General features: G+C 26.2%; 1 protein-coding gene across 1 annotated transcript in view; it reads left to right on the forward strand.

Moving 5' to 3' along the window:
- The window catches only part of LOC142329982 (uncharacterized), a 41,496-nt gene extending 30,955 nt beyond the window's left edge, over positions 1-10,541 (forward strand). Inside the window, exons 5-7 of the mRNA XM_075374973.1 lie at positions 7,414-7,770; positions 9,315-9,540; positions 10,096-10,541. Of these exons, the coding sequence (XP_075231088.1) occupies positions 7,414-7,770; positions 9,315-9,540; positions 10,096-10,397 (885 nt within the window). The 3' untranslated portion in view covers positions 10,398-10,541. The remainder of the gene's footprint in view (positions 1-7,413; positions 7,771-9,314; positions 9,541-10,095) is intronic.
- The last annotated feature ends 10,693 nt before the right edge of the window (positions 10,542-21,234 follow it).

The raw sequence follows: 21,234 nt of genomic DNA on the forward strand, positions 1-21,234 counted from the left end.
AACATATCTTCTTTGATTTGACCAAATTTTTATTCGTTAAAAAAATTGCACAAAATTTGCTGAGAATGTAATAGTAAGTTGTATAAGTGAAGTCAAAAGACTTTTTTTTTAGATGACTGAAACAAAATTTGTTTTTTTCTTTGTTGACAATTTGACAAAGTAAATCTATGTTGGACAGTGAAATGTATGTTACTAAAATTTTTTGACCCACAGTATTCTCCAAAACTAAACATAGGTACACCTCTGGGAACCACTCCCTAATTTTTAGGTCAAAAGCATAAAAGTTTTCCCTATAATTTCTGCCCTGAGAATTTCAATACGGTCTCATTACATTATTTATATTTTAATTTGCATTACATTATGTTACATTTTTACTATCCAATAATGTATCCTGAAATAGTCTTATTATTCATAAGACACCAATGGTGAAAAGCCATATAACAACTATCAAATAGTATTTTTCAAAAGCTATTCATAAAAATCAGAATCCGGAAGTTTAAAAGAAACAGAAAAGAACTCGAAATAACATTAATTACTGCTTACTTTTGTTACATATTAGGAATTTAAAAATGTGTGACTTAGAGAATTCTGTAATTTTTTTTAGATAAATGGTAAAATAACTTATTAAAAAGTGTTTTGTTGTAGAAAATTTAACAAGAGAGGTTTGATAAGTCAGTGACTTCTCAGAAGGTGGTGCTGTATCGTTTACTTATCTTATCTGGGCTTGCATACAAAGTTTTGAGTCATTCTGATAAGTAGATATTTGACAACGCTTGTAAGTTGATGTGTCAAGAATACATGGAAAAACATAAATTCTGCATACTTGTAAAACACTACTACTAGTGAGGAAAAACGATTAAGGAAAGCTTCAAAAATATTGTACAGAGTCTGCTCCTTCACATTGAATGGTTCAAAAGTGGTTTACTGAAAATTGCTCTGTGGTCATGAGTACAAGGATGCTGAGTGTTCAGGACATTCAAAATAGATAACTACTCAAGAAATGATTGATAAAATCCATGGTATCGTACGGGAAGATTGCCGAACAATGGTATGTGAGGTCATAAACATTTCAACTGAACATGTACGACGAATTTTACATGTGTGTTTGGTATGCAGAAGCTATTACTGACACCTGATCAAAAGCATTGTCACATACGACTTCAAAGCAATTTTACCAGCGCAGTCCAAATGAGTTTTTGTGGAAACAAAACAGCAGTCAAAAATGTGGACTGGGCAAAGTGAACTCACATTGAAAAAGGCAAAAAGCTGGTTCAATCAGCTGGTAAGGTCATGACCATGGTTTTCTGGGACTTACATGGTATATTAGTCGATTACCAGTAGAAGGAAAAACAATCATGGTAGAGTATTATGCTGTATTATTATATAGATTCGATTTGGTACTGAAGAAAAAGTGGCCTCATTTTTCGATAAAAAAATGCTCTTTCACCACGACAATGTGCCAGCTCACTCATCTGCAGTTTCACTTTTTACATTAGCTAAATTGTGTTACTTCCTTGTCCACCCTATTCTCCAGATTTAGTACCGTGTGACATCTTTTTGTTTTCAAACGTAAAAAAGTGGTTTGGTGGAAAGAAAATTTCATCAAATGTTATTGCTGAAACAAATTACTATTTTGGAGAGTTTGACAAATCGTAGTTTTTGGAAGACATAAAAAATTAGAAAATCACTGCAATTCATTGAATTAAAAGAGAATTATGTAGAAAAATAAAATAAAATAAATTTGTATAAAGTGTTTCTTTATTTTTAAAGTCATTGACTTAATACCGTTGTATATGTATACAACAGTATGTAGTGTACTGCAGTACAGAAAGTTACATTTGAGTGTTTAATAAAATTATAACAAAAAGATTGCTTTTAGTTTAGTTAATTGTATATGTTAATCCTTTCGTAAGTGACTGTATTTGTCTGTCACTGTTAATGTACTGTTATTATTTACTTAATTGAAATTTAAAACCAAAATTCTGTGCATAAACTTGAATGATACTTCGGATTTTCTTCTTTTATGATGTGGTGCTTTTATGAAATATTAGGTATTTTATCTGCAATTGTAATTCTATGTGTCATTGCTGTTTAATCATTATGTGTTTGTAATTCCTCATTCATTAAAAAAGTAACCAAAAGTAACTTCAGACCATGTTTGTTATCTCACTATCACTAACTAATTTCATTGTTATAATCGCAATACATTTTTTCTTACGCCTTTATCAACACTTAATGTGCATTATACTTTTTCATTATAAAAAATAATGATGGTGCTCTCTAGCTATGAACCTTTTTTTCCTTTTTCTTTGTTCAGCCTCAAAACCACCATTAATAGTCCTGTACAGTCTTGGGTTGACCATTCTGGAGATGTGTGGTTAATTGAAACCCAACCTCCAAAGATCACTGGTATCCATGATCTATTCAAATCCGTTTAAAAGTAACTGCCTTTACTAGACTTGAACCATAGAACTCCTCTCGACTTCAAAATCTGATTTGCGATGACGAGTTAATCACTAGATGAACCCAGTGGGCATTTAGCTATGAATCAGTGAGAAAATTGTCCACTCACATTCTTTTATACTTAATGAAAATCACTCTCACTGTAAACCAATAATCTTGAACAGCACTCATTTTGTTTTTACTTTACTAACAGACTCAAAAGTTATGTCTATTACTTGTTAATGCAGAAATTTTAGTGCTACATAATTCATTAGAATTAGCTTAATATTCTTTAAAAAAATTAATTATGTGTTTAATGTAAATATTAGTGTGTGCACGCACATGGCGTGTGTGTTAAAGACTAAAAGTAAAACTCAGCAATCCACCACAGTACTGAATCTAATAATATTTCTTACCTTATTCTTCATTTGTATATCAAAAGTGCTTTCGTGGATTTTCCCTTATCGTCAGTTGATCAAAAAATTAAAAACCTCAAAATTACACATTTAAAAATGATACATTGAGAAATTAAAATTATCGCATATATAGTGTAAAATATGCTGTCAAAAATTAAATATTAAAAATTAAACTTTTTTAGTAACATCAAACTTTATAAATTTTTTTTTTTAATTTCCTATATTTGCCTATGGCTAGTCACTACATACAGTACTGTACTAATATTTTATGAATTTTACTTAATATTTATAAAAGTGCTGCTATCTGTAGCAGTTTTGATAAGAAAATCACCAAACTCTGTCGACAGATTAATCAAACTGAATTTTTGTCTATATTTATACATATAATATTTTTCTAAAATATCCAATTTTTTACTATTATTATCATTTTCTTTTGTAATTTCATTTATTTTTAAATTTCTAAATTGGTAGTGAAATATTTGTTAACTATTAAATGGTCGGGAACATTAAAAAATCCTAATATATTGTTTTTATAATAAAAATTATTATTATATAAATTATTAGAATCATATAATCTTCATTATGGAATTTTAAATATCGTATATGGTTGTTTGGTTTGTATGCTGGTTTATATGTTTCATCATTATAAACATTAATCAAACTTTCAATAACATTATTAATGTGAGTATTTTATATAAATATTGTCACTGTCATGTTTATTAAGTAGGTTTCAGTGTTGTATTACTAGATTTTAACTTTTGTTTTTACTTCCTTAATTGAAGTAAAGGAATTATTGTGATCGCAAAAAATTTTGCTTTTCAGATTTCAATGGCAATATCCATTTTGACCAGTTTCAGTGTGATGTCTGTATGTATATACGTATATATCTCGCATAACTCAAAAATGATAAGTCATAGGTTGTTGAAATTTTGGATTTAGGACTGTTGTAATATCTAGTTATGTGTACTTCCCCTTTTTATTGAAATCAACTGGTCCTAAGTGGTACTTATTTTTATTGGTTCCAGAGTTATAACCAAATAAAATTTTAATTAATGAAATATCTGGATTTTACAGGGGGAGGCACATTGGTTCAAATCAGACTTCACTTTTTTTTTAAATTTAAATGTACTGATTTATAAATAATTGTTAACCTCTGATTGTAAAAAGATTTTGCAATAAATAATTATTTAATAATGATAATAAAAAATATATGAAAAACATATCAGAAGTTATTAATGAAATAAATTTTTTTGTAAATTTTCGTTTAAAAAATGTGTTTATGTAATTTAATAGGTGTGCAAGGAAGTCATGTGGTCCCACATCAGATTTTTTATAAATATCAGTTAATGAGGTGGTATATTCATTTCTTACTGCAATCCTTTTTATGATGTTTATTTCTGTATCTAAGTTTTCATTGTTGTTCTGTGTGTAATGTATCGCTCTATTCAACCTGTTTGTAAATATATTAATTTTGTTTGACCAAGGATGATTTTATATTTTATTAATAATTATTTTACTTGCTGTTGGCTTCCTATATACAGATGTTATAATTTTGTTATTTTTATTACCATGTTAACATCCAAGAAACTTATTTTTCTCCACTTATCCTTTTAAAATGTCAATTTTAAACTATCATGATATGAATTAAGTTTTTTCAAAACTGTAAGATGTTAATCATTTATAACAGGCTCAAAGTTTACCAAAATGTCATCAACATATCGAACCCATAATTGAACTCTGTTATATGAATAATACCATAAACTATTTTATTTTCAAATCCTTGTAAATAAATTTCAAACATAATGGCCGATAAAGAAAATCACATCAGTAAAGTATTCTTTTGTATGTAATATACATTATTAAATTTGAAGTAATTCTGTTGACAAATGTTCCTAATGATGGCAATAATATTATCAATCAATTTTGGGTCATCATTATTATATTTCTGATTATTTTTTTATTATAGAAATAATTTGAGCTATAGGATACTATATGATACATGTCAACTATGTAAATAGATAATTTAGGGCAAGGTTTGCAGAACATTTTAGACATTATAAAAACAGTATATTAGGATTTTCTAATCTTCCCGACCATTTAATAGATATCAAACATTCCATTACCAATTTAGTAACAGATTTAAAAATAATTGAAATTACAAAAGAAAATGATAATAATGATAAAAAATTAGACATATTAGAAAAATATTATATATATAAATATAGACAATAATTCAGCTTGATTAATCTGCAGAGTTTGATGATGATTTTCTTATCAAACTTTTGTAAATATTAAGTAAAATTCGTAAAATATTAGTACAGTACTGTATGTAGTGGCTAGCCACAGGCATGTATAGGAAATTTAAAAAAAAATTAATTTGATATAAGAATTTTTCATTTTAATTTTGATTGCTTATTTTACAATATGTATGCAATAATTTTTTGATGAACTGACGATAAGGGAAAATCCTCAAAAGCACTTTTGATATACAAATGAAGGAAGTAATAATAAGGTAAGAAATATTATATTCTGTACTGTGGTGGATTGCTGAGTTTTACTTTTAGTTTTTAATATAGTTAGTACAGAGGAAGGTATGGACAACAATAAAGGAAGGATTGAGTTTATATTATGTTAATACTGTTTATAATATCATATTTATACTGTAGAGAGCAATCATTGTTATCAAGCTTATTAATTTGATAGAAAATGTTTCAACACCAATTAAAGCATTAAACTGTTAACACTAGAACGAAATTAAATGTTTTGTGGCACAAAGAACAACATACGTGATCCTAATAGGACTTTACATGCAAAATCCTGAAAGAAATGTAAGAATTTACTTGTAAGTAGGGCACTATTCAACTTACTTAAAATGTGGTGGTTGTTTTCTTTTTTGTTTGGCATTTGAAACATCCTCTTCAGTGACCAGCAATAATCTGTGAGCATTCTTTTACTCCATTGTTAATGGTACCTGTTTTCCATGACAGATTTGCTGATTAAAGCATTCCTCATGTTTGTCACTGTCTGGAAAGAAATTTAAGAAATTAATGTTTAGGGATATTATACCCCATATGTTTGTATGATTGATGATAATTCACCTTTATTGTGTCAGTTGTTGGGGAATTTATGATTTCCTAAAACACTTTGCACAACACTTTTAACTTGCTGATCTTCGTGGCAGACTGGAAGCAGCTCAGTCTTTCATCTGAGGTCCTCTGTTCAAATCCTATTCAGGAATGGAATTTTTGATTCGCTGCAAAATTTAGTTTTATATCCCATGTATAAGCTTTTCAAAGCTTCTGTGGTAAATCAATTCATTAAAAAATAAATAAAAACTATTAACATGCTGACTTTTCAGCTTGGCTTTAGTTCTTGTCTGTCTAATTAAAGTTATTATTTGGTAACCCACAAAAATTCCCTGATTTTAGCACCATTAATACAAGAAAATTTTTCTTTCAAGAAATCAAATTTAGCACCATTTTTATCAATTGCCTTAACAGAGTTTTTGAAAAGATCTAATTTTATAGTGGAGATGGAAGAATTATTTCTGAGTTAACAAGTGGGAGATGTATAACATTTTTCTGTTTGGGGATAAGTGCTTCATTCTTTAGCCATTCCTTCCTGATATAATGATTGAATGGGACAGCAGGGATTTTTCATTCTGTAGAGTTACGTTCATGATGAAATGTATCCTTGACAGTACAAATATTATTACAGTATAGAAACATACTTAGGGTTAGTATGGAGAAGATTCCAGCCTTTCAGAAACATAGTGTTACTATAGAGAAGATTACAGCCTTTCAGTCTAGATCCTAAAAGCTTGGCTTGACAGATTTAAATTCCGACTAAGATCATTTAATTCACCTTGAGTTATCAAATGAGATTCATGAGAAGAGGATTCTGCTTCAAAAGTAGTACCTTATTATGAACATTGGCTGTTTCAATTCTGATTCATCTTCTAAATAGATGAATCATATTATATATATAGAATGATTTATTAGATGTTTGGAGGGTGCGGTACAGGTAACTCCTTACCATGAGGTACTGGCCTTATAGCAGACAATAAATTTGGGTACTGCTACATTGTGTGTTTAGATTTACTTTACTCCTTTATTTCTTTTATATTTATAATACAGAAATAACAGCACCAACAGATGTTCTTGTGGTTCACACCACATCACATTGGTATGGCAAAACTCGTGTTGATTACCCCCAGACAAGCCTGTTGTACGTTTTGACACAGGTGGAACAGCAAACTTGCGAGGCCCAGTTCTTATCTAAAACTCTACAGCCAGAAAACATTTTTTAATAGTGAAGTCAAACTTTGTTGTCGTTCTTTAAATGTCAAAACCAAGTAATAGTGATTTTTTATAAATAGTGGACGTGTGATTACAGGAAAAGTTAATGTGTTGATGGTTTCATTGTTGGTCATTTAGCATATGTTCTTTAAACCCTTTGTTTAATAAAAGAATGTTTTATTATTTGATTTTAAAATATGTTTTATCGTCAAATAATTTGTTAAATTGCAGTGGTAATGATTAATATAAAATTTCAGCCGAACCGTCCTGATGGTGGAAGACAAAGTAGTGGCAGGCGGAAACAGAGTTGCCCTCTAAGAGCAACAGAAGTGCCATTCCTGAATGTATCATCAATGCCTAATTCTACACCAAATTATAATGGACTGACTATAACACCAGTTGAATCACGTCCAGTGAACAGATCGACAGAGGCCATTAGTAGATTATTAGAAGCTGCACATTATACCGAACGTGAAGAAAGAGGTGAATTAATGGATATGGAGGTAGGTGATGAAGATATTGAAGAGGTTGAAGTAGAAGGAGAAGGAGAGACTGAGGGTGAGACTGAAGGAAATAATCAGTGGTGTAATACTATGGTTTTTAGAAGCAGTCGGGTAAGTAAATGATTTTTTTTTACAGAATGTAGTACTGTACTGCATGTCAAAAGAAAGTTGTGGTACGCTAACCCTTTCTAAGTAATCCACATACATATGTCAATATTTGTCTTCAATATGTTATACACGTGCTTGTCACTTTGTAAAAATTGTTTTATTAAATTCAATCTTGTTTTCACAGACATTGCTTTATATGCTTTTCAGAATTATAACATTTTTAATTATTTATTTTGTTGAGAAGTTTTTAATTATTTTTATAACATGTTAAAATTTTTTCTTATCTGTGCATCTTTTTAGGATTACAATTTAAAAAAAAATTATTTACAATTTTTTTTTTAACACGTACAAATTCAATGATCTGACACTCCTACAGCTATTAATTTATTTTTATTATAATGGTTTACTATTATTAAAAATTCCCTAACAAATCTGCCGAAACAGTAATGAAAGCAAAGTGAAAATCAGTTATATTTATATTTCTCTATTTTTATTTATTATCTTAAAAAAGCAGTGATACTACTATAACACATAAAACAAATATTTAATGTTGAGAAAGCATGCTTTAAATTCACATTAAAGTCTGTCTAGCACACAATATATTCATTCATCTCCTGTGATAAAATGTTTTGAATTTTCTAGTTTCAATAACCTTATAACATGTTTTATTCATTTTTTTTACAAATGACACTTTTGTTTGACTGAAAAAGTAAATGTCTGTGCCTGGTGCAATTGACACCCACTGCATAAAATAATTTGTTAAGTTTTAACTAACAGGAATACATGATTTCATGCAGGTGGTGGTCATGTACCACAGTCACTCAAAGAAATTGTTAATATTATTCCCAAAAAAAATCTGTGACAAATTGACAAAAAATACAATTTTTATTGTGCAGGTAGGCTCAAGTGTAAAATTGTTAATGGAAAATGCCTTTTGATTAATGTTTCATGTTAAAAAATAGAAATACAGTTGTGTACAAATTAATCAGAACACAAGAAATTTTTAATTTCTGTATTGTGGCTACACTGCTTGATCACAATCATTCTAGCAATTTTCATGTTATAAGTATTGTTTTGTGCAAATATTTCTTTTTCTCTTTTTTACAAAATCATATTTTTGTATTTTTTGTTTTCTTGAATATATAATTATGGACATAACAAGAAAGCATTCAAAAATTGTTTCTCTTTCTGAGCCTACCAATATGATAATGACACAGCTTCTGATGTTGGACTAGAGACAGTGAATAGTATTATAAACCAATGATTGTCAGAAATTATCGCAGTCAAGTTCAAGAGCATTTTTTCAGATAAGTGTATTGGATCTCTCAAAATTTTGCAGTACAATGCAAACGTTTTGTTATACTGATCAGGTAAAGAGTTAAAACTCTTTGCTAAGTTAAAAGATAATCTTTTTATCTATTATGCTGAGCATTCTTAATGTATCTGCTAACTATGTCAGGATTACTTTATTAAAAATGATAATTATAGGTATATTATATGACATAATAGGTGTTAAATTTTATATACAATATGTTTTACTTTTACAGCAACCTTCTTTGGCCAAACGGGTGGACTTAGCTTGTAGTAATTGTGGAACTAGAACGACAACTATATGGCGAAGAAATCCACTTGGTGAAATGGTCTGTAATGCTTGTGGCCTATATTATAAATTACATAATGTAAATAGACCAGCTACAATGAGAAGGGATACAATACACACGCGTAGGAGGCGACCGAAAGGAGATAAAATGGTCATACAGCGTAGCAGTAAAAGTAAGTTTTATATTTACTTTAGTGATTTTTCTTTAGGTATAATTATTCATTCTCAAATTAACTTTGTAAGGTATAAATGAACAGCCTTATCTGGCATTCTTTTCTTTATTCGGTTTAGCTTGATGTTTCTCCAGTATTTAAAGTTTAAATGCATAATAATATCTTTATGTTAGTATCATGTATTCTTCTGTTTCTGTTATTCAGTAATTATGATACATCTGTAGCCTGATTCTTCTGTTTTCTGACAGAGCTTCATTTCACAAATTGTTTTTCTTGCATACTTCCTATAACCGTAAACGGAATAATATGTATTCTGTCAGGGTTATTGTTTTTCTGAAATTTATTTATCTAAGGTTCATTAAAAATTAACATTAAAAAATGAAAAATATTAAAGAGAATAATGTTTCACTTTCGCAAAGACAGATTTATTTGTGTTCAAAATGTTAAGCAAAATCTTCATTCTGTCTTAATATTTTGATTTTTTAATTTAATTTTTTAATGATAATTTAAACTGTATTATTTGTTATTAATCGACAAATCTGTATTTATTTTTAGAATCGGCAAACAGTAGTGAGTGTACAAGTGGTGGTAACAGCGGCAGTGAAGAATGTTGTGATGATATGTTGGCAGCATTGCGTAGACAAATCCAACCCCACCTTATGTTAGCAGCTTTACAGCAACAGTCGCCTTCATTTCCAAATTCGACAATAATCTCTTCGAATACAGATATTGAAAACTATATACAATCATCTCCACAAACACCTTCATCAAAAAATACATTCAATAATAAAGATACACCTCCCGGATCCGGTAATAATGAAGAGACTCCTTTAAATTTGGTCGCAGGGGGACAGTAGCGGCGGGTTTCTTTACAGGGATTCTGTCGACAAATTAATCACAATAATTATGATCTATATCCAATTACTAGATTTAAATTTTATAATGCTAACGATGATGACTATTGTAGAAAGTAACTTAATATTAATAAATACTGTAATAAAAACGTTTTTTATGAGTGAGACTATCATAAAATATATTAATGTAAATTAATTATATCATAGTTATTTGAGCGATTTATTAATTAATGAAATAAATATTGTAGTACTTTTTAGCGGAGCAGGATTTTACAATATCTTTCTCCTGTTAAATAAATGCCTTAACTTTTTAGCTGTATTCTACTAGGAAAGCTTATTTACAATTTAATATTCATAGAAACAGAGAAGTTGATTTTTAATAATTACATTAATTTTTGTTTAATTCAGAGATTATAAGTACTTCATTAAAATGTGTACCTTAAGTTTTTCTATAGAGAACATTACAGTTACATTAAGATGTAATTGATGAAATTTATAGCCTGCTGTGAGGACTAACTCAATATAAAAATACCTCATTTTAACTGTTTTGAAAAGAATTACTTTTTATTGTATTGTACTTGAAAATTTAATTCAAATCTTCAAGTACATCTGATTTTCCATTGATTTTTTAGGGGCGGGGGGGGGTTTCTTTTTTAACTCTATCTGTACCCAGAACAAGTTTTTTCTAAATGTATTGTACAAATAGGATATAACATTAAAATAACATACTTATTGAACGATTATATCTTGTTATTTTGCACCAAATTATTTATTGCAGTTAAATATTAATATGTTACTGATCGGTTCTAGATAATCACAATAGAATTCAAAAAAAATAATTAACAGTTAACGCTTAATTTGTAAAAATTACAGCTTCACTATTTGAAGGGTAGTATAGGACTTTTCAGGGTTTTGTTGTTGATTTTAATTGAGGTCCAGTAGTAATGTCAGTTACACCTGCTGAACAGGGTTTGATTGTGTTGTATGTCTAACTTATAATTATTTGTTGTTTTTTTTTTTCAGTATTGTTAATGTATTTTTAGTATTTTTTCCACATGAAGTATTAAATATAAATAAATAGCATATGTTTGATTAGTATTCACCATTATATTAATTATGATTTTGAACATCATAAAATTTTTAATGAAGGATTTGTACTTCAATCTTTATTCACGCTAGTGTTTTCTGGTTGTGATATTTATGCATATATTAATTTTTTTTAGCATTTCTGATTTTTACATCCTTGGTTAAATAAAACGTAGAGTTGTTCTAAAATTAGTAATTTTCAAAACAAGGTATCTATTGTAAACTTATAATATATCTCTACAATAAGTAGGAAAAAACTCATTGTTAAGAAATGTGTGGTGGAGTCCATATCCCAACCATTGCTGCCCAAACTAGCTTAGAATCACTATTAGTATTTTTACCATTATCGGGTTTTTTTTTTTATTTAGTTTTTCTACTCTTTAATTTAAATAAAGAACAATAAGTAAGTGTGTTTGCTGCTGTTAGGCTGCCTGTGAATGTTATTCGGTATTGAAATTTTAAGCGTAATTCATGACATTAATGAAAAAAATCACTTTTGTGAGAAAAAAACTGATTTATGTAAAATATTTTTTTTTTTCATTTACTTAAACTATCCATTTTAATATATCAGTTTTCTGGATTTAAAATGTTATTAGATATTACTCCTCTTAAGAAGACCCAAAGTTTAAGGTTCGGTATGATCATATATTTAATTAGATTTTTCCTTGTAAAAATGTATTTGTAGGATAAATTTTACAAATAATGTTTACATATAAATTATTCAAACATTAAAGATAAGGAAGCATATTATTTTTTTTTAAATCACCATATTTAGGCCTACTTTTTCTTTATATATCAAAATAATTCTTAATTGTTGTAAACCAAAAAAGTTTACTTTTGTTTTTAAAGTAAAGCTAACAATTTTGAAGTACTATTATAAGTTAAAAAAGTTGCAATTTGTGCTTGTTTTGAAATTTGATTTTAGGAATATTTAATTTCTAAACTCACCAAGGCCTATTATCTATAAAATTTGAAATTTATTTTGTAATATATATTAACATTTATTTATCGACTACTATTTAAAGCCATTAAAAGAAATAGCTAAATATTAAAAATAATACATTAAATTATTGATTAACAATATTTATTTAGTAATGATGTAATGTTTTTTCCCCAATATTACATTACAGATTCTATGGGTATCATGTTAACAAGTGAATCTCATTATTAACTATCTATATTTTCAATAGAAACTACATAATATTAATATTCCCAATATTCTGTAAAACTTATTATTAAACGAATTTTATGTTTCATAATATAATTTTATTAATATTAACGACTAGCACTAGATAGGGAATCTTGGAGAGCTGCATCAAGCCAGTCAAATGACTGAAGACAAAAAAAAAAAATATTAACGATTGATTTTTATTAATGAAAATATTAACAATTTTCAAAGTAAAATAGAAATTTTAAACAATGATAAGTAAAATTAATCTAAAATACAAATTGCTGATAACATCTGCAGTTTGCTTACTGTTGTGTAATGCCCCGGTATATTAATTATATACATACAATGTGATGTCATGTAAGAAAAGTTTAACTAAATAGTATGAACTTTAACTCAGGTAGTTACATTGATATCAGTTAAGTTACTTATAATGAATTTTATTAAGTATAAAGAATGAATATTTGCAAAATAAATTAAGTTAATGATTTAATATTTATTTGCCTAAGGTGTATATATAATATTCTTTATTTTTAATATGTATGGAAAGATGAACACGGATAATACATCAAAGTAGTCTAATTTTCCTTTTAATTTATTAGTATTTCTTCATAATAACTTCCAACTGCTAAATTTATATACTGGTTATAATTTAATCATCGGTAACAATGATTTTTTCCAATAATTTTCTGTTCTGTAATTTACTTTTTCTTTTATCAAGTTAAATGTCCTTTTAAAAATTTCGTAAACACATGTAGAGCATATACTTTTTTCTGATAAACTCGTACTAATGTGAAATTAGTTTTCACAAATTTTTAGAGTAAGTACTTATTTATATTATCTTATTAATTTAAATAAAAAAAGGAGACTATTGACTCAAACCAAATTATTTAACAGTTTAATTGAAGTACTAGATAAATACTATGCTGCTGAACACTATTTAAATTGTTTATTTTACATTTTATCTGTTACATAAAAGTATACCATGTTTATACATTAGAAAAAAAAACAAAAACCGTATTCTGACTACATTTTTTCAACTTAATTTTCAGTTTTAACAGTTTGATAGGATTATTATTAGTTTCAGATTGTCAACTTCTGTAAGAAAACATGCCCACAGAAAACAAGTCTGTCCAAATAGCGCCTAAATCCAGTTGAATAATAGAGTAACACTAGTAAGAATATTGAAAATATGGATATTATGTATTATTCAGATATTTTTTTATGGTTAACAGTTCCACAAAGTTTTTATTAACTGTATTAAAATAGTTCTAGTTATAGAGAATGAATTATGTTACCAAAATTATTAGTTCTTGACAGTATAGATAGCAGCGTAGCCATACCAAAGTTACATCGTTGTGTGTAGATTTGCAAGCTGTGTAAATTGTTTGATATATATATATATATATATATAAATATATAATTTGAAGTGAATTTTGTACAAGAAGCCCAGTATGTATTTGTTTATCTTATTAGTTTCATTGTTTTATTCAGTAAACTTGTAGTTGTAATCTTTTATTATTATTACATCAAGTATAGTTTGAAATCAGTTTTTTTTTCAATTAATTATTAATTTAAGTTTTTTTACTAATATTTTATTATTGAAATAACAGCATTTTATTTTTCCCTTTTTGTAACACTCATGACTAATGAAATTTCAAAATAAAATTAAAGTTTGAAGTGATGTAAAACAAAAATCTTATTTATTTTATGTATAATTAAGTTTTTTTTTATAAAATTAACTCACTGAAGTTTCTTTTTTGTTAAATTATCTCATTTAAGTTAAATATTTATTGCATATTACAATCATTTCAGATAAATAATATGAGTGTTCTAGATTTGTCTAATTTTAATAATTTCTATTTCATTACGGCAGTTTAGCTGGACGGAATTCTTTTTGCTTAAGTATCAGTTTTATTTTTAATAATATTAAAAAACTTAAATTAGGGTAAATTTTTTATTTGAGCCTGTTCCTGTAAGCGTAATAAAAAATAATATATTTAATATAATAAAAAAGATAAATTCTTAACACTTAATATAGTGTTTACAACTTATATTGTTTGTACTGGTAATCAATTTATACTCGCTGATGTAAATTATTTAAATAATTCAATGTAATTTTTATTTTTTCTTAAATTACATTTTCACTATATCATAGTGAAAACCAACCAAAAGAAATGTAAATACTTTTTATTTTGCAAGATAGCAGATAAAGTTTTTCATAATACACATTTTATTTGCTTTATTTTGTACAATTGTTGTTTAAAAAAAATTTTATCTTATTACCTTCTACATTAAATTTGGCAAACAAGAATGTAAATAACAATGTACATAACTAACAATATAAATGTAAATGTACATAACAAATAATACAATGTAAATAACTAACTGGCTACACTGCTATTTATGCTCTCAATGCTCTTTTGTAGCTGTTTTCAACTGAAATATGAATGATTTATTTATAGTAATAATTTTTTTTTTTTTGTATTCTAAAAGAAAAAAGCATACTCACTTTATAACATCCAACATTTGAACGATAGAAAAATAATTATCATAATTATAGTATCATCCATAAATGTGACTGCACAAATCTAGATTCGGTCAGATAACTTCTCTATAATCTTATGTAAACAAGATTTTTTTCTATTTAATCGCTGTGTAATTAGTTATGAAAATGTACAGATCAACTCTGTCAGTTCTGGTAGTATATGATTGGAAATACTTACATGAACTCTTGTCTTTGAATGGTTAAATTTGAATAACATCATCCTGTTATCGAAGCAGATGCTTAAATCATTTTTCTCTTGTCTTCTGGTTATCTAATGAACTATGTATTATAAAATGCTAGTTATGTTTCTGAACTTGCACTGTTAGTATTTTAATGGTAACCAAGCCCACAACCTGTTACTTCTCTGACATCCATTTGTTTACTAGTTGTGTAGGGGTTAGGTAAATTAAATATTTCATTTATATAATGTGTGTGAAAAGCAAAGAGAATATAATTTACCTGTTAACAATGTAAAACAATATTTTCACAAACCTCCCAATTAAATGTAGTAGGGATTTGGGAAAACATTTTGTTTAATATTCTTTTATAAAAGTAAACAGTTTAGGTTGTTTGTAATATTGATTTGTTTATAATAAACTCATGTTTTATCACATACCTCTTTTTTCTTGATAAATGATAAATAAGCAGTTGTAGTGTCAGTTTTTTGTACTGGTTTTTTTAATTTATTTTTTTCATACACAACAATTAAAACTGAAAAATATTTATTTTAATAAGAAATGTTCATTAAAGAAAGTTATGAATTGGAAACATAAATATGTTAGTTGGATTTTTTTATTGACGGTTTTTAATATTTTCTTCTTAGAGTTTTTCTTTTTTTTTAATTGTAATCTTTATTGTGATTTAAATGGCTGTGGTTAACATCTGCTCTGATTTTTTTTATAAATTCTAATTTTATCTGGCTTTGTGGGCTGATTTATTAAGACTGTAATCATAAATGATAGTATTAGAAAATTTTTTTACGCACATTTTAAAATGAGAACAACATTAAATGAATAAGCAAGATTACATTTTTTTTTCATTATTAGAAAAAACAAAACAGTACTGCATCCTTAACTTGAAGAATGAGTGACTATATTGGATATAAATGAAAGGTTTTTAGTGCAATCTTTAATTAAAAAACAGAAGTAAATAAAAATAAATCTAAACTATGCATTAGTTGTACTTTTATTTATTATAAATATATTGAAGAAATATTTTTAAATAAAAATAGATTTTATTATGGTTTATTTAACACCATATTAGTTATTTAACACGTATTATCTGTATGAGTAACATTCTGGATAGGTTTTGTTGTTAGCTTTATGTAATAGAATTTTTTTATGATTAGAAAGATTATACTTACATTTATTAATAGAATGCTTTATAAAAAAAAGAAAAAAATTAAAAAAAAAAAATTGTAAATCTTTTTGATTTGTGATATTTGTCGACAGATACTCTTATGATTATTAATTATTTTTGTTATTATTAATAAGATTATTAATTAATTAAAGGAATTGGTATTAAAATCTTTGAATTTGTAGTTAACATGTGAGTATTTTTTTTAGCAATTTTTTTAATATTGTTTATTAATAATTTTTATATGATTTTTTTTTTAATTTATTTTTTATATGTATATAATTTTTAAGCAGTTTTTCCCTTGAAGTATTAACACCTGAGACTTAATAAATAATTTAATTAAAATTCTTTTTTAAAAGTATTATCGCAGTATTCTTTTTATGATTAATATGAAATTAATATCTGCATAAAAATATCTACTGTATATTTTTTGTGTGTGTATTTTATAACATAATTTTGTGGTGTGTTTATTACTTTTGTTTTACTAATTAGTCATTTATTTAATTTATTATAATGAATTATAATTTTTTCACTTCAGAATATAACTTTATTACTTTATAAGAAATTGTTTTTAAATTAACAGTTTTTTGCAGGTTATAAAATTTCAATAGTATAATATTCATATTAAATGTTATATTTCCTTCTTTTTTTTAGATTTAATTGTTTGTGTCTTATTGTTTTTATATATTTTGTTGTTTTAACTATTTTTATATAAAGTTTAATACTCATTAAGTCAATATCATTTTTATATGTAATTTATATAATCTGTTGTATCTGTAAAGCATGTGTAATTACCATTTTTATTATTTTTCTTTGTGTTTCATCGAATTAAAATTTTTGTAACATTCATTAGTAGTTTTAAATTTGACATTTAGTAAGCACTGTATTTAATATTATATACAAATTACACTTTGTTAATGGCTGCTTGCATTTTACAGTATTATAATTTGTGATCTTTAGATGTTATTCAACAATCACCTCATAATGTTGACAGTATATTTTTATGGCAAGAATGTTTTTCAGAATCATGCATATGCATCTTGTTCGGAAACACCTTTCACCTATTATTTGATGTTTATTTTTTTTTAAATATTTAATTTTTTTCATTAAAAATTTTTTATTGAATGTAAGGTTGTAATTTGTTTTGTTTATTAATATTCGTTTATATATCTTGAATAAGAAATATACATTTTGCTAATTATTCATATGATGTAAATTTCTTAAGAAGGATGCACCAAAAATTAATAAAATTAAACAGATAATTAGCGAATTTGTATGTTGAAGTGCAACAAAATTAAAATTGTTAAAATAGAAATTTTTTTTAGGGGCAGCACTTTTATATATGTTCCATTGCAATGGATGGAAGAGAATTCATTTTATTGTCATTTGCATTAAAAATTTGATTTAGGTGTGGTAATTTGCATGTTGTAAAACTTGTTCTAAATTCAGAAAAGCAAATTACTGGATTAAGTAAATGTAAAAGTAAAAAAACCATTTGTATTTGAAAGTGGGGCTTATTTCTCAACCTTACTTGTGAAAAACTTTGCTGACTTATATTTATTTAGTTGGTTGATATGTTGCACATACCAAATTATTAGTGAACTTGTTTAAAATATAGAATTTCAATGTTTATCACTTTTAATTGTGTCAAACACAATTGTGTAACACATTATTTAAATGTATTAGTTTTTCATAGTATACTAAAAAATAATGAGCTAAATAAATAGCTAAGTAATAGCTCATTATGATTGCATATACAAAAAACGTTTTAGGCCTTGAAGAAATGTGTAGGAAATATTACAATATCTCTCCAGCATTTTATATCATAAAGGTTTGACCTTTATGTGTTATTTGATGAATCTTAGAGCTATCTAAAGCACCACCCCCCTTCATTATGCCAATTTAGTGGTACCAATTCATTGGCTGTATCTCTGGTTTCCATGTTGTCATTCTCGTACATAAATTTTGTGTTGCCCTCTAATTTTTGTAGTACCTGTCATTCGCTGAGAATTCACTAACATATCCTCATATCCCAAAAGGTATTCTGATAGTTTTAATAAATCAGTCCCATTTATAATTTATAGAATTAACTTTAGAATTCTCTTTTTTATAGATCGCCTGCATGTTATTCTAGGATTTTGTAACCTGGTAAGACATTTATTCTTTTTGGTATTTAAAATATTCCTTAAATTTCTGAAAATAAAGTATTGTCATTAAGTCATATTTGCCTAAACCGAATGCCCTTTAATTTGAACAAGCTTCCTGATTAGTGTTGTATAATCAATAAGTTTCAGTTAGCTATTTAGAAGGACATTAATGTTACTTTAATTCTGTAAAAAGTAGAACCATTTTATCACTCATCTTGTATAAAATTACCGTCAGTTATTCTTATTATTTTGGTTCACAGTATAATTTTATACTTTGTTAGAAGATCGCCAACCAGCAGTGGAAACCAAAAGTAATATACTTTATTGGCTTATTATCCATTCATAAGTTCTGTAAAAGACAAATTTAAAAAAAAACCTGACAGCCATCCCTTCTGTTAATTTAGTTCCTGTATGCAACTAGTTATTACTTATTTTCTTGTTAAGATATTGCCTTTTTAAGAAACTATAGATGAAACATTACTATATCTTCTTTCATTATTCTGCCTACAATTAACTTTAAAACATTTTTTACTCATTTTTATGCCGTCACTCCTTTCTATATAAAAATTGAAATCTAGCTGTACAATTCTATTTTAACATATTTTTAAATTATGTATTGTACCTATCGAATTTTATGTATGTATTTATCTGTGCTTTAATGTGTTATTTATTATGTTTGTACTTGTGATTGTATTATTTTGGATAGGTTTTCAGTATTTTATTTTTATACATAATTTTAATTTTATTACACGAGTGCGGTTTTCTAAAACAAAAGCATGACTGTGTGTAATCTATCAGTATATTTAATCTGTGATTTTTTTAATCAGTATTTTTTTAAACTTATGTATTTTGAAAAGTTATATTCTGGATTTGTGACTTAAAATTAAAATTTTCTATTGATGATTTTAATATAATACACATATCTTCTGTTAGTTACTAATATTTTTAATATGTGCTTGGATAAATATTATTGATATATTCTGCATTATGTATATTATTTCTTTAATATCTAATAAATTATGTTAGCTGATATGTAAATATGACAACAATTTACACATGTCTCAGGTGTTATTAATGTATGCTCTCTTTTTTTTCTAATATTGCTATTTTTCTTATTTTTATTTAAATGATGAATTTGTTATGATTATAACAACATAAAACAAATTGAAACAGGGTCTTTTGAGGGTACTTCCCTAGTATCTTTAAAAAAAAATTATGAAATCAAATTATACGATTAAGTTAACTTTTTACTGTTTTTATTTTAATATTGTGTGGTTGATTTGTTTACCAGATGTATACTTTTTTCTGATGTTTGTAACTTGCATTTTCAGTAGAGTATTAAAAATCTAGGTTTTATTTTAGTTGACACATTACCTATTTTTCGTGTTTAAGGTTCTAATTGAAATTCACTCATTCGCTTTTTTCTACTTATAGAATAGTTTGTGAATATAAGCTTATAAAGATACAAATTGCTTTATACTTTTTAATTATACATATGATTAGAATTATAATTTTGGTTTAAATGGCTGAAACATAGTGTCTGTTAAACACTGCTTTATTTTGAATGCTGCGATTAGAGTAAGTTCACATAAAATCTGTATTTGAAAACTGGAAATTGAAATTGTTTGTTTAAAATTCAACATTACATAAATATTATAAAAGCCAGATAAAATATTATCCGAGTAACAAATTATTAAAAAAGAACACAAACAAGGTTTATAAATTTAAAAAAAATAGTTTAATGATTTTTTTATGGCAGATTAGATAAGAAAATATCTATAGGTTGGACTACAATTATACTTTTTAGATATTTATCACAAAAAAAATTCTACCACCATAAAACTATGTTGAAATGTAAAATCTATGTTGAAATTAGTTATAAGAATAAGACAGGACAAACATTCTGTAACACATATTACAGTAGTATACACTACTATTACAGTAGTCGTAGGAAAAGTGTATAAAACACAAATATAAATATATTAAAATAAAATTAAATATATAAATTTTATGATAAAGGACAGTTTTTTCTGTTGTGTAGATGAAATATAATTTGAATCTACGGTAGTACATAATTAATGTGGTGAATTCATCGATACTGTTTTATCACATTATGCCTAATAATGTAGAAACATAAGGTGTATAAATTCATGAACCATTTGTATCAAAAAGATTCATTTATTCACAATCACAAGTAATTAATTGGAAAAAGAGATAAATTTATATTACATTTTAATTGATACGTGATAATTTATCTTATGATATAATATCTCCAAATAATGTGTTTTTTCTAATTATAAGCGAAATACATAATAGTTTAAACACACTAATATTGACTTACAATCATTTGCACAAAATACTGTAGTGCATATCAAATTAATGCTGAATTGGTCAAAAAATATTTTTTTATGTAGTATAAGAAACTTTCTTGTTATTAGATTGACATGCAATAATTTACAGTTACATAAGAAAATAAGATGTTTTATAAATGAGAAAGGATATATTCTAACTAATTACAGAATTGGAAATGAAAAT

The sequence above is a fragment of the Lycorma delicatula genome, chromosome 9 (assembly GCF_047948215.1).
Source record: "Lycorma delicatula isolate Av1 chromosome 9, ASM4794821v1, whole genome shotgun sequence".
Classification (NCBI taxonomy): Eukaryota; Metazoa; Arthropoda; class Insecta; order Hemiptera; family Fulgoridae; genus Lycorma; species Lycorma delicatula.